Genomic DNA, 15,845 nt, shown 5'->3' with positions numbered 1-15,845 from the left:
AGCCACCGCTAGCATTTTTGATCATTCATGGCTCACAGAATATTTTGTTATATGAATATCTGAACATGTAATATATCAAAAGAAAGAACTGACCATCTGCTTTTAAACAACAACAACAACAACAAAAAAACGTTTTGTTCTAGCTTAGTGCAATCTTTTTTAATCAACACTTGAATGTGGGTAAGTTTCATAAAAAAAAACAAAAAACATTTTGAGCAAAAAGCAGATAAAAACGTGTTTTTGTCAAAGACTACATCCAGATCGGATTCAGAACGATGATCAAAACCCAGATCGAGTCCATCAACACTTCCAAAGCTTGCACAGTCCTATACCACTTCCTGGGTCGACATTTTGATTCAGTAACATTAGGCAGTTTTGATTTTATATGCTGTTTAATGTCGATGATCGCGTTATTTTGCATCTGCTTACATATGCTGTTGCTTGTTTCTGCTTCCTCTTCACATGTCTTTTGATCAGGAGATTAAATACTTTTTCAGATGTGTCATAGCATCCTCTACTGTATAACAGTGAAAACACGGAAAGCCGTAAATTTTCGCCAATGGCGGGGAAACGTTGTCTCATAAATGACGGGAATTTCCATCAATAGCAGGGAAAGAGTTAAGTCTTATTATACTTCTCTGTGGAAAACTGGAATCTGATTGGTCAATTATGTTATTCCCCGATAACCACCGGTAAAAACTAATAACACCGGCTCATCCGGGCAACTGAAGTCAGCGCTATACGCTAGCTAGGAACAGATTTTCTTTATGGAAGTTTTGCGTTTGGTTAGCTAATAAAATATTTAAACTCAAATCAGTATTTTGTGTAGGCCTACTGTTATTTAATTGTCATTTGGGTATCGTGGGTATCTCTTTTGTTTAATTCAGATGCAGCCACTGCCATTTTGCGATGAATGTTTTGTTAGATAGCAAACAGTTATGATTTTAAAACAGTTTAATATCTAGCCCTGTATGTACTGTATATATCAGCGTACTGTAGAATTGACGTGTTTTTACTTTTTTGGAGAGGTGCACGTCAGGGTACGCCATATGGTACATGTGCTACACACAGCCACGACATAGCTACGGCGTGAGTTAGTTAGGATTGTTAGTTCACCCAAAAATTAAAATTAGCCCATGATTTACTCACCCTCAAGTCATTCTAGGTGTATATGACATTCTTCTTTCAGACAAATACAATATGAGTTATATAAAAAATGTCCTGGCTCTTCCAAGCTTTATAATGGGAGTGAATGGCTGGAAAATATTTGAAGCCCAAAAAAGTGCATCCATCCATGATAAAAAATACTCCACACGGCTTCGGGGGGTTAGTAAAGGCCTTCTGAAGTGAAGCAATGGGTTTTTGTAAGAAAAATAACCATATTTATAGCTTCCGCCAGACGACCGTACGCATACTACACAAGTTGACTTGCGCCACTAGAGTAACCCTTGATGCATGTATGACGTAGGATGTAGGAGTATCGTAAGCTTAGACGCCTCTCGCGGTTTAAACAAATAGGACTGTGCAACAAATAGAAGCTCCTCTTCTATTATATAGAAATCCTCCGACATTTCTCTTCAAAATTTCTAATTCGCGACCGGTGTTTTGTTTTGCTCTTTCCTCTGAGCTTCCGCGTTAGTCATTACGTTGTGCGTCGGTTCAGGGGATAGTCTTCCTCCGTATATCGATGCGTACTCCCGTCTGTAGGAAGCTGGTGATTATAGTTTTAAATATGGGTATTTTCCTTACACAAACGCATGGCTTCACTTCAGAAGGCCTTTATTAAACCCCTGGAGCCATATGGATTACTTTTATAATGGATGGATGCACTTTTTTGGGCTTCAAATATCTTCCAGCCATTCACTCCCATTATAAACCTTGGAAGAGCCAGGACATTTTTTTTTTAACTCCGATTGTATTCGTCTGAAAGAAGAATGTCATATACACCTAGGATGGCTTCAGGGTGAGTAAATCATGAGCTAATTTTAATTTTTGGGTGAACTATCCCTTTAAGAGAGAATAATAGATCAGAACATCTGGAGCATTAAGGTTGCATAACCTATACATTAACATTGCTCAATACTTTTAAAGCACTTTTAAATTGTGGCTTATATGAATTTTGTACATACCAATTTATTTTAATATAAAAATAAACTGATGCAGCATCATTAAGAACTCATTAATCATTAAGAAGAATATCTGACCGCCCTGCAGGTCACTGTGTAATTCGCATCCTGCTTAAGACACGTTAGGGTTATCATTTAAATAACTCTATGAATTCACTTAGAATTACAAATAATAAAGAATTAAATCATTAATCTAAATCGAATCTCATTGGGAACTGAATTGAATCCTTCTGAATTGGCATAAATTGTTCTGGAATTGATTGGAAAACCTATGAATCGTGGAACCAATCGATTCGCTGTCTACCGAAAGATTCACACCTCTTGTCTCATAGGAACCTAGTTAAGAGATTGAGGTTTAATTATGAATGTATTGAATGTTCATCTCATGTGACAGTGCTTATTTCCTTAAATTTGTGCAGATTACAAGACCTGACGATATATAACCAGGAACGTACCATCACGGTGAGGGGAGGGGTGGAGGAGTGCTGTAATGCAGAAATGGAGGTCATGAAGAAACTTTCAGAAGCCCATGAGAATGATGTAGCTTCACTTAATGTAAGTAAATCATAGCTTTAGAGGTTACAGTTTATTGGTGAATGGATGTTAGTTTGGGATATGTCTATCAGTTGTTTCTGGAGATATCAAGTCGTTTTGAAACAACATGGATTGTGACTTGATACTTTTAAAATAGAGTTTTATGCATAATTTGTTATTAATGCTATTTATTTTTGTTATCTCTTCCTAAACACCCTAATCCCATAACCAGATACTTGTTTATCAGTAAATCATGGAAAAATACCTTTACCTACCATACATCAAATCCAGATGGGACTTTTATAAAAAAAAATGTATTATTATGATTATTATTAAACCTCAAGTCTGAAATATATATATATTTTTTCAATATATTTAGTCAAATAATTTGTTTAATCTATTGACACCCTATTTAGATATGAAATATAAAGAGGTATGAATGTGAATGGACATGTGCTCCAAACTGCACTGTTTGCTACTCAGCGTGTTTTGATTATTTCAAATCTAAACTGACCTCTGTGCAGTTATGTGGAAGTTTGCGCTCTATGGAAATCTGTTGAGTTTCGGTCAAAAGTAAAAAAAACTGTATTTGATTTGAAAAATGTGTAATTATAAAACTACATTGTAGAAAAATACCTTTTTCCAATCTTGTCCTGGGATTGAATGCAGTCAAACAACTACCCAAAGAGTTTCCTGTGTTTTTTTCTGTGTCATCAAATATTCTTAAAAAAACATAAAATAACATTGTTGAAACAGGATCCAGTTTTACGGACACAGATCTTCCAACATACACAAATATAACGTGACGTATCATTTTGGAGAATTATATTCATTCAAATTGGAATGCTCTAAACAAGTAACACTTACCAAATAAATAAATTCATGGACATGAAATATTGATTTAAGTTGAATTATTTATTATCATTATTAATTATTGAATGATTGATTAGTGTATCTTGTAGAGATGACTGATCTTAGAGCTTCTGCCTGTGCAATAGAAAACAAGACAAGCGGTGCACCATTTTTTTAATAATAGTCTATATTTATGGAAGTAAAATAATGTCAAATGTTTTTGAAACAAAAAAGCCTGTTGAATTTCACTACTTGAAAAAAAAAAAAAGCATTGCATTAACCATGCTTGCATTTTAATGCATTGTATTTTTAGGGCTTGCATTTTTATGGGCTGAAATTCAACATGGTTTAATATTTAAGCTGTGAATATTTCAATTCAAAACATTTCAAAAACATTTTCATTATTAAAATTTCAATAATCCATATTCGCCTTTCATATTTCACTTCCAAAATATTCAAACTGTTTAAAAATACAACCTATAATATTCAACAGGCAATTTTCGGTCCATTTTATTTCGCTTTGCAAATTCGCTTCCACAAATTCAGTGGTTCAAATTCGACAGTAAATTCAACATCGACATCCAGGAACTGCCGGAAAAGCAGTAGATTACCGAGTATAATCTCCATCTGCTGTTAGTCAACCTCACCAGCAGGGGGTGCAAAAGTGAGTGTTGTTGACGAAGACCAGAGCAACAGTTAGAGCAAGCCATTCATTGAGCATGCATTACGTTTTTGTGATGATTATCTGGGTCAGTATATATGCGGAAAAGATGATAAAGACACAAAAGCTGTGTTTATGTTTAATTCAATAACTTTCCTTGTTACTTTCCATGTGTAGCCTACATGTTATCAGCTTTCTCTACCATGAACGGGATTATAATCGGTTTCCTTCAATACCTTCTCATACTCAAGGATTCCCCTTCCGTCGAGACAAAATGCTTAACGTAGCTTAATGGACTAATAAAGTGCTATAAAAGACCAAACTCGCACCTTATTGGGGATGTAGGCTGTACTATATAGGCTACAGGCAAGCAGATGGACTCAGAATATGAACTTAACGCGGAAAGTTTCATGCTGAGCGTTTCCCAGTGATATACTGGCATAAAATCAACACTTGATCAATTAATACTGACACTTTCTCTTCTCTTCTATATATATATATATATATATATATATATATATATATATATATATATATAAAGTATGCCTACATGTACTGCATTAGATTAAACTGGGAAGGGTAGCACTTGCATATTGTTGTCCTATTGTTAGTTTAACTGTAAGTCGCTTTGGATAAAAGCATCTGCTAAATGACTAAATGTAAATGTAAAATTGGCTTGACATTTGCACATTTAGGAACCGTCTCTAATACAACATTTGCATACAACATTTGCATACAACATTGGTATACACGTTTCTAACTTAAAGTAACACTATGTAGTTTTTCAACCTTCATAATATATTTCCAAGACCCTTGTGATGGTACATCGACTTACAATAGGTTGAATGACACGTCTGCCATAGCCTGACGTGGTCTGTATCGCTTTTACTTGCACTATGTAACTTCGGGTTTCGGGTAGTAACCCGAACACAAAAAGAACTACAAAATTCGACTGCTTTACGGCATACGTCACTTCCCCCAGTGCACCACTTCCTCAAATTGTCTGTGGCCTGGGAGTCTGCCGCATATTGATAGCGTCTCCCTGATGCCCGCAAATTAGTTCAAATCTCCCGGAATCTGCGCGCATGCGAGACAGAACATACTGCGCGCATAACATACATAGCGCGAGCACGGCAGAGAGGGAGAGAGCGAGAGACCTTGCGAGTGTGCCCCCCCCCCCCCCCCCCCCCCCCGTCAACAATCCAGTCACCAAGATATACCTCCCTGAAATGACTTCTTGCAGGTTGGGATGTCTGCCATTGTTGATTCCAAAGCACAGGACAATTCTGCTTCCAACCTGTAGGGCGACCGCAGAGGAAAAGTTACTTGGTGTTGCTTTAATAGCAAACTTCAATTTATTTGAATAAATATCAAAAATCTAAAAGGTGCGCATTATGTCTGACACCTACATGAACACTTTACAGTTGGTTTTATGACTGTAAGTCGTTCTTTTCAAATGCTATTGAAGTTAGAAACGTGTATACCAATGTCTTTGTAACTTAAGAGACGGTCCCTAAATGTGCGAATGTCCAATGTCAAGCCAAATTTATGCCAGTATATCACTGGGAAACTTTGCGCGTTAAGTAATATTTCATATTCTGAGTCCATCTGCTTGCCTGCGAGTTTGGTCTTTTATATCACTGTATTAGTCCATTAAGCTACGTTAAGCGTTTTATATGTCCATCAGGGGAATCTTGAAGTATTGAGGGAAACCCTATAGCCTACTGCATGCAGCACATCTCCACAATATAAAGTTCTGTACATCCGCATCAGGGGAATAATATTATAATCTCGTTCACGGTAGAGAAAGATGCATGTAGGCTACACAGTTAAAAGTAACCGTGAAGACACTGAATTTAACATAAAACAGCCGTCATAATAATCACAAATACACTTACATTGCTGTAAATGAGTTTTTATGAATGAATGGGCTGCTCTAACTGTTGCTCTGGTCTTCGTCAACAACACTCACTTTTGCACCTCCTGCAGGTGAGGTCGACTAACAGCAGATGGAGATTATGCTCGGTAATCTACTGCTTTTCCTGCAGTTCCTGGATGTCAATGTGTAATTTACTGTCGAATTTGCAAAGCGAAATAAAATGGACCGAAAAATGCCTGTTGAATATTATTGGTTGTATTTTTAAACAGTTTAAATATTTTGGAAGTGAAATATGAAGGTTCAGCCCATAAAAATGCAAGCCCTAAACATACAATGCATTGAAATACAAGCAGGGTTAATGCAATGCAATTTTTTTTCCAAGTGCAATTCAACAGGCTTTTTTGTTTCAAAAACATTTGGCATTATTTTACTTCTATATATATTTCTCTGCAAATTTTAATCTCCTATTTTATATAGACTAGTTAGCTAACGTGGTAACACTTTACAATAAGGTTCATTAGTTAACATTAGTCAATGTATTAACTAACATGAAGTAACAATGTGCAATACATTTGTTATTTATTAATCGTTCTCAGTGTTAGTTAATAAAAATTCAGCTGTTCATTGTTTGTTCATGTTAGTTCACAGTGCATGAACTAATGTTAACAAATACAACCTTTGATATCACCTATACTCTTAAGAGTCACATCTCCCTCCATATTGGTTTCAGCAGCAGACTAACATGATACCAGGTCTAAACATGAGTGCATTGGGGATCTTCTCCTCTGGCTTGTCTGTTCTCCCCCCAACCTCTGGTCTGCGTGGATCTCTGTCCACCCCTGCCAACTACAGCCCCCTGCTGGTGAGTATCAGGATGTGCTATATCAGGACACTTGACTGCGAATGACTTTACATAAGAATGTGTCATGTGTAAAGGGTGTGTGGGACAGTGAATTGTCTTTCATCTTAGTGTGTATTCTCTCTTTTTAATTTCGGGTTACATTCATCTCACCACATGCTATGGGTGTATGTTTGCCATCACAGGGACCCTCTTCAGTAATGGGGGGCATGTATGGGCTTCCCTCCTCTGGAGCATTATCTCTTCAGCAAGTGGTGAGTACTTGTTATTATATGTGTATCTCAAAAGAGCTCTAATTTTTTCTTACTCTGCACACTGCTGTATATTGTGGCTATCTGAACCCACTAAGAAGTCTTTCAATTAGATGTATGCTACATAAAGTATTTTTTATCACTAGATAACTAGTTTGTGACACATTGAGCTGCCATGATTTAAGCAAGTTTTGAACCATTCAGAATGAATGAGAATGTCTTTTGAATTCCAGTTAAGTTCCTGATTTTTTTGTTGTTGTATCAAACGGATGCACAAATGTCATTTGAATTTGAAAATGAAAGAAATTCATGCACCTATTGTAAATATAGTTTTTAAAAATATATATTTTATTTTTTCTGCATGAATTATGCATGAGCATATAGCTTATTTCCAGAAAGATTAGATGATATTAATAATCAAAGTTTTAAAATGCCACCTGCTATTAATTTATAGATATTTCATTATATTTACGTAATTAAAAGTTATTAATCAACTTTAAAATAAAAAAGGTCATAATTTAAACTTTTAGTAACATTTTACAACAAGGTTCAATTTGTTAAGATTAGTTAAATAATTAGGTATCTTGAATTAACCATGGACAATACTTTTACAGCATTTATTAATCTTGGTTAATGTCAATTTCTACTTGCACTATTATATTATAATTTTAACATAATTTTATCATTTAAAGTCCCCCACACACACATTTAGCTTTTTGTCCACTTTTCACTATACATTCTAATAAAGTGACTCCAACAAAAAATGTGTTTGTTGACCTGGTTTAATGGAATTATTTTGTGGCTGTTGAATTTCTTTGAATTGCTATTCATTGAAATCCTTTATTCAATTTAAAGGGTTAGTTCACCCAAAAATGAAAATTCTGTAAGTAATTACTCACCCTCATGTTGTTCCAACCCCGTAAGACGTTCGTTCATCTTCGGAACACAAATTAAGATATTTTTGATGAAATCTGAGAGCTGGATCACTCCTCCATAGGCTTCTTAAGGGATCGAAACTGGCCGGCCCAAAAGTTATGAAAGACATCGTTAAAATAGTCCGAGTGACTACAGTGGCTCAATCTTAAGTTTATCAAGCGACGAGAATACTTTTTGTGCGCAAAAAAACAAACAAAAATAACGACTTTATTCAACTATTCATTTCCTTCTCTGTATAGCCGTGCTATTTCACGTAGTGGAACTGCGCAAAGCTTCTAGGTTGTACTTGTACGTCACGCATCACACACATGACCAGCGTCGGCCAATAGTGAGCCTGTGTGTGACGTGCAACCTAGAAGCTTTGCGCAATATCACTACGTGAAATATCACGGCCCACAGAGAAGGAAATGATTACTTGAATAAAGTCGTTATTTTTTTTATTTTTTTTTTGCGCACAAAAAGTATTCTCGTCGCTTGATAAACTTAAGATTGAGGCACTGTAGTCACTCGGACTATTTTAACGATGTCTTTCATAACTTTTGGGCCGGCCAGTTTCGATCCCTTAAGAAGCCTATGGAGGAGTGAGACAGCTTTAATTTAAGATTTAATCAAAAATATTTTAATTTGTGTTCCGAAGATGAACGAAAGTCTTACGGGGTTGGAACAAAATGAGGGTGAGTAATTACTGACAGAATTTTCATTTTTGGGTGAACTAACCCTTTAAATTCCACATCTTTAAAGTTTGTATCATGTTATTATTATAAAGGGTATGTTGATTCATCAGTTTTGTCCAACCTTGTGAAATACGTGTATTTATTATATATTTGATGCATTTTTTACAATGCATTTTAAAATATGCATTCTAATGTCTTAGAACCTGCCAAATAATCCTATTATTTAGTTATCTGGTTATCTCTGTCTTTTTCTCTGCTCAGAGATGCTGTGATATTGTCAACAAATCTCAGCAAAACAAATAGTAGGATTGAACTGAAAAATGATACTACTAGTACATTATCTTCTGTAGATCTGCTTTTTGGTTAAAATAGAAGTTGTATAACTGAAATTGTTGTGTTCTCTTTGAACAATTTTGTGAAGCCAGTGCTGTTTACTATATATTTACTTTTACTATAAATAAACTTGACTTGACTACTAGGAGTAAAGGCTGTCTGTGTGTGTGTGTTTCAGTCTGCTGAACAGGAAGTGGTCTATCTTTTCATCCCCACTCCAGCAGTAGGAGCTCTCATCGGGAAGAAAGGGCAGCACATTAAAGAGCTGGCACACTTCGCTGGAGCCTCAATAAAAGTGAGACAATTTGAGACACATGCTGATCCCACTACAGTTGCGAACAGTAACCAGTTTAGCATGAGACTCGAATGAAAGAATAGAGTGGACCAGATTGCGTTCTAAGGCTTGTTATTCCGGACTAAGAAAACCTTCAAAATTGGACCAAAATCAAAATTATATTTAGAGTTAGTGTGTTTAAATTGGATTAGAACTGAATGTGCGGGTAAAAATTGAGGGAATATTGGTGGCAACAAAGTACTTGAACTGACCAATTTTAAAACTTTTGCTTTAGACCATAATATTTGGTATTTGGTGCCACTTCAGCTACTGGAAAAAGGCTACCAAATAGGAACAGAAAAAGAATAATGAAATTTACGGCAGGGAAATAATTAATACTTGTATCATACAGAGGGGACACGTGTAAATTTGCACTAGATAATCAGTTGTACAACAAGAACGCAAAGCAATTATACAACACATTATTCAATGGCTGAATATACATTACTTCAGAGACTAGCTATATAGGTTGTCTTAATGGGCTTCTGGTAATCACCTTACCTCACTCTTAAACATGTAGTTTATTTGTATCTCATCAAGGTATCACTGACACTTGTAGTGGTTTAAGTTGTCCTTTATACTCAAATGCCTAAATCAAGACAGTGGAAAAAAGAAAGTGCTGTTTTGTGTCACTGCAGATTGCTGCACCAGACAGTCCTGATGAGCCGGAGAGGATGGTCATCATCACTGGACCACCAGAGGCTCAGTTCAAGGTAAAAGCCATAATGACAAACGTCGTTTATGCTCCTGTTTTTCAGGATACAGATTTCATCAGGGTGTTTTACATCGATCTCTATATCCATCCCTCATTTCTCCTTTACTCATCTGTGTATGTGTGGCTGTAGGCACAGGGGAGGATATATGGGAAGTTGAAAGAGGAGAATTTTTTCACAGCTAAGGAAGAGGTGAAGTTGGAGGCACATATAAAAGTACCTTCATCCGCCGCCGGACGAGTCATCGGGAAAGGTGGAAAAACGGTATGTATGATTTGTGAACACGTTTGTTTAAGCATGGTTTTAACATCTGTTTTGGGTGATCCAATCACAAGTCAAGTGAGACAGATTGCTATTTACACCTGGTAGTAACATACATCTGTCACCACTTGTGATCGGATTTCGAGGGACAACGTGCATCTCTGAATATGTGACTGCAGGTTGATCAAAGTAAAAATGTATTTCACAATCTTGGCACAAACAGATTTAACAATGTCACATATGCTCATTGAAGTAAACCTCAGTAGTCGCTCTTCGATAACATCATTGCCCATCCTTAGTTTAAACCTATGAAACTCTTGTGATTTCAATGTTAATATCAGGTCTAAATGGGGTCTGTTTGTCTAACCTCTGACCTCTTACCACCCACAGGTCAATGAGCTACAGAATCAAACCAGTGCTGAGGTCATTGTACCACGGGACCAGGCACCAGATGAGAACGATGAAGTGTTTGTTAAGATTATTGGACATTTCTTTGCCAGTCAGGTATGTTTTTTGACATTACTCCAGGCCTTAAACTGGTTACACTTTTATTTGAGTCTAAAACACCAGTGTCAAACCAAGTCAAGTTTATTGTTTTTCCTATTCCATCATCATTTTTGTCCATCCATTAAAAGTCCACACAACCCATAAAGACATCACAAGTAATCTATAATCAATCTGTTTGGTAAGTCTTTAAGTCTTTTAAAAGAGACACAATTGTCTTAGTTTTGGCTTTTATTCACATATAAACCTTGATCAACGTACATACACAGATCACATCAAATATGGTAAACTGAAGTTCAAACATGTTTGCTTGATGCACAAGAACCAATATGATTTGACGTGTCACACAAGCACATTTAAGCTTCCACAATAAGGCTTGTTCTCATGCATCAAGCAAGCACAGTTGAGCCTCCTTTTATCATATTTGATGTGCTTTATGTATGTGCAATGATCAATGTAAGATTAAGTCTATAAAGTGTGGTGGAAATTAACTTTTTTACAACAAGTATCGGTTGTAGTGCTTAATCTAGCAACCGAGTACAACTATTGGCTGATAATTACAAAGCATCGTCAATGTGACAATTATTATTCCTGAGATTCCTTAATTCATCACCACCTTTTTTCCAATCTCGATATCAACTTGTTACCAAACTACTGGTACTTTTGACTTTCCTCTTTTAGACTATTTATTTGATAGATTGCTAGTAGGCAGAGACATGTGTGCTGCTTTATTTATATTTTGCATAACTTTTTCATTCAGGTTCTTAAAATAGTAGCTTATGTAAATGATGTATTTACATGTGCACTCCAGTCACCTTTGGCTACGGTGTGTTTGTTTGCAGACGGCCCAGCGCAAGATCAGAGAGATCGTACAACAGGTCAAACAGCAAGAGCGGAAACACCAGCAAATGGTGCCAACATCCTCACAACCATCAAAATGATCAGCAGATGCCAGCAAGCAGCAGATAATGAATGTAGCTCATGCGAGGACAAATCGAAATCAACAAAAGAAAGAACGAATTAAAGAGATAGACAAAGGGAGAGTGAGACCGAGCGAGAAACAGAGAGAGACGGAAGCTGATGAAGAGGACCAGCAGTAAAAAAAAAAAACCCAAAGAACTCAAAGCACAAAAACATTTGGTCGTGTGGATATGAATGAACCTGAAAGGTGATCGAGAGTGTTATCAGGTCAGAGAGATCTTTTTTATGAGATGGACCTGATCATTCATTGAGCTCTTTTTATTACTGATTAAGCTGATGTGAGACTAAATAGACCCAGACAGCTACATAGTGTCGGCCCAGATCGGGCCATATCTGGAACGGGTGGAATCCACATGTACCAGAAGTGGCCCGGATCTGGGCCGGCACTATATTGCTGTCCAGGGAGGATTTGTGTACTGTGATGGAGAGTGCTAGATGAGGTGAAGGCACACTGCAGGTAGATTTCTTAGAGACTTGCAGGTCTAGTTGTTCCATTAGGTCTACTAATTTATTAAAAGATATAGGAAAATTGCACAGCAGTATGTTAATAAGATTCTAAAAAACATTATATAGGTTTATTCGACAGAATTTTCTTTTGGAAATTAATTTCAGGCTATTTAATGCGAGTAATCAGATTTGTTTCTCGACTTTTTCTAGTAACTAATTAGTACAGCACGGTAACTAAAACCATTAAGTGATGTTACAAAGGAACGTACATGATTTAAGGAGAGAGCTAACTTGTGCGCCAGCATTTCACTTCCAGTTCCTCAATTTTATACTGCTGAGTCTGAGCGTTCTCCTCTGCTTGCTGCCCTGTTCTCTTTTCTCTTTTTTTTATTCTGTTTCTTTTTCTTAAATGTTTCCCTATTGCCATCTTATTCCTCACACAGTATGAGATCTGTCTGTGTGCCAACTGTGCATAAAATAACTACAGTCCCAAAACAGAAGAAAATCTAGATTATCTTGCTTTGGGAATTTAATGTTGACATCCTGTACTCCCCACTTAAGATATTACACATACCCTTACTATTAACATATGCTAGCGTTCAAAAGTTTGGGGTCAGTAAGATTTTTTGGTAACACTTTACAATAAGGTTCATTAGTTAACATTAGTTGATGTATTAACTAACATGAACTTACAATGAGCAATACATTTGTTACAGTTTTAGTTCATCTTTGTTAACGTTACTTAATAAAAATCCAGCTGTTCATTGTGTGTTCATGGTAGTTCACAGTGCATTAACTAATGTTAACAAGCACAACCTTTGATTTTAATAATGTATTAGTAAACGTTGACATTAATATTAAATAAGATTAATAAATGCTGTAGAAGTATTGTTCATTCTTAGTTCATGTTAACTAAGGTAGTTATATAATGTTAACTATTGAACCTTATTGTAAAGTGTTATTGATTTTTTTTAAAGGAAATTAAACCTTTTATTCAGCAAAAATGCTTTAAAAAGTGACTGTGAATACATTTATAATGTTTATTTGACATTTATATTTCAAATAAACACTGTTCTTTTCAACTTTTCTGTGCATAAAAAATGGACTTATTTGTATTTCCACAAAAATAAGCAGCACAACTGCTTTCAACATTGATAATAATAATAATAAATGTTAAAGAGAGTTACAGAGAGGCTTTAAAAGCTGCTAGATCTGCTTATTTTTCAAACCTATTAGAAGAAAATAAACATAATCCTAGGTATTTATTTGAAACAGTGGCTAAACTAACGAAAAAGAAAGCTTCAAGCTCAGAAGTGTCAAAGCAACACGGCAGTGATGACTTTATGAACTTCTTCACTTATAAGATTGATAATATCAGGGACAAAATTATAACTATGCAACCGTCTACCACAGTATCGCATCAGGAAGTGCATTGTAGTCTCCCTGAGGAAAAATTTGATTTATTTGTTGCTATAGGAGAGGAAGAATTCTGCAAACTCGTTAATTCATCTAAATCGACAACTTGTATGTTAGATCCTATACCGACTAAGCTACTGAAAGAGATGTTTCCAGAGGTCATATATCCTCTTCTTAATATCATTAATTCATCTTTGTCTCTAGGATACGTACCAAAAACCTTTAAACTGGCTATGATAAAACCGCTTGTTAAAAAACCACAACTTGATCCTACAGAATTAGTCAATTACAGGCCGATCTCGAATCTGCCTTTTCTGTCAAAGATATTAGAAAAAGCAGTATCTTCACAACTATGTTCCTTTCTAGAAAGAAATGATATCTGCGAGGATTTTCAGTCCGGATTTAGACCGTACCATAGCACTGAGACCGCTCTCATTAGAGTCACAAATGATTTGCTCTTATCATCAGATCGTGGTTGTATCTCTCTATTAGTGTTACTCGATCTTAGTGCTGCATTTGACACCATTGACCACAACATTCTTTTAAATAGACTAGAGAACTATGTTGGCATTAGTGGAATTGCATTAGCATGGTTTAAATCATACTTAACTGACCGTTATCAGTTTGTAGCAGTAAATGAAGAGATGTCTTATCGATCACAAGTTCAGTATGGCGTACCACAAGGCTCAGTACTAGGACCACTGCTGTTCACTCTGTACATGCTACCATTAGGAGATATCATTAGGAAACATGGAGTTAGCTTTCACTGTTATGCCGATGATACTCAGCTGTATATTTCTTCAAAACCCAACGAAACTTACCAATTCACAAAATTAACGGAATGCATAGCTGATATAAAAAATTGGATGACTAGTAATTTCCTACTACTAAATTCTGAAAAGACAGAGATTCTAATTATTGGACAAAAAACTTCCACACGTAATAACCCAGAATACTGTCTAACACTTAATGGCTGCTCTGTCAAGTCTTCGTCGTCGGTTAGGAACCTGGGTGTGCTATTTGATACCAACCTTTCTTTTGAAAGCCACGTGTCTAGTTTCTGTAAAACTGCATTTTTCCATCTTAAAAATATATCTAAATTACGCCATATGCTCTCATTGGGAAATGCGGAACAATTAGTCCATGCGTTCATGACCTCAAGGCTAGATTATTGTAATGCTCTACTGGGTGGTTGCCCTGCACGCTTAATAAACAAACTACAGCTAGTTCAAAACGCCGCAGCTCGAGTTCTTACCAGAACCAGGAAATATGACCATATTAGCCCGGTTCTGTCAACACTGCATTGGCTCCCTATTAAACATCGTATAAATTTTTAAATATTGTTGATTACCTACAAAGCACTAAATGGTTTAGCTCCGCAGTACTTGAGCGAGCTCTTAACGCATTATAGTCCTTCACGTCTATTGCGATCTCAAAATTCCGGCCAGTTGATAATACCTAGAATATCTAAATCGACTGCTGGCGGTAGATCCTTTTCCTATTTAGCACCAAAACTTTGGAACAGTCTTCCTACCATTGTCCGGGAAGCAGACACACTCTGTCAGTTCAAAGCTAGACTAAAAACACATCTCTTTGACCTAGCATACACATAATACATTATAGACTTCTATAAATTCAATGTTAGGCTGCATAGATTAGGTCAGCCGGAACTGGGAACACTTCCCTTAAATCTTGATGTACTCGCTACATCATAAGAAGAATGGCATCTACGCTAATATTAGTGTCTTTGTTTATCCCGAGGTTTTCCCGCAGCCTGCCGGATCCAGGCCGTGTCCAGATCTGACGAAGGAGATTCGCCTGGACCCGATGACAATGCAGTGCTGAAGTATCCACTATCCTCTCCCTATGGAGGATCCCTTTCCCACTCTACAGATAAAGCGCTGTGAATTCCGGCTCGCGTACCCCGAAGTGATAAAATAAAACAAAATTCTGTATCAAAATTTATAGGCAAGAAAAGTAGTTTGTTTAGGCTGGGTTGTATGAATTACAAACCTGCGCACATATTTTAAAAAGCACATAACTATAGAATTCTGAATGAGCATGTGGACGCCGTCAGCGTTAAT

At 36.4% G+C, this 15,845-nt stretch overlaps 1 protein-coding gene across 4 annotated transcripts in view; it reads left to right on the top strand.

Moving 5' to 3' along the window:
* Positions 1–13,518, top strand: part of igf2bp2b (insulin-like growth factor 2 mRNA binding protein 2b) — a 54,114-nt gene extending 40,596 nt beyond the window's left edge. For 3 of the 4 annotated variants that reach the window (XM_056254331.1, XM_056254330.1, XM_056254332.1), the window contains 8 exons: positions 2,546–2,681; positions 6,783–6,914; positions 7,097–7,165; positions 9,284–9,400; positions 10,078–10,152; positions 10,285–10,416; positions 10,804–10,917; positions 11,760–13,518. In XM_056254331.1, the coding sequence (XP_056110306.1) occupies positions 2,546–2,681; positions 6,783–6,914; positions 7,097–7,165; positions 9,284–9,400; positions 10,078–10,152; positions 10,285–10,416; positions 10,804–10,917; positions 11,760–11,858 (874 nt within the window). In that variant the 3' untranslated portion in view covers positions 11,859–13,518. The remainder of the gene's footprint in view (positions 1–2,545; positions 2,682–6,782; positions 6,915–7,096; positions 7,166–9,283; positions 9,401–10,077; positions 10,153–10,284; positions 10,417–10,803; positions 10,918–11,759) is intronic. The other variant, XM_056254333.1, reaches the window with a different exon arrangement.
* Positions 13,519–15,845: the final 2,327 nt, after the last annotated feature.

Source organism: Rhinichthys klamathensis, unplaced genomic scaffold (assembly GCF_029890125.1).
Source record: "Rhinichthys klamathensis goyatoka isolate OS25496 unplaced genomic scaffold, OSU_Roscu_1.1 h1tg000111l_1, whole genome shotgun sequence".
Classification (NCBI taxonomy): domain Eukaryota; kingdom Metazoa; phylum Chordata; class Actinopteri; order Cypriniformes; family Leuciscidae; genus Rhinichthys; species Rhinichthys klamathensis.
The sequence above is the reverse complement of the archived record's forward strand: the minus strand, read 5'-3'. Positions and strand labels throughout refer to the sequence as shown.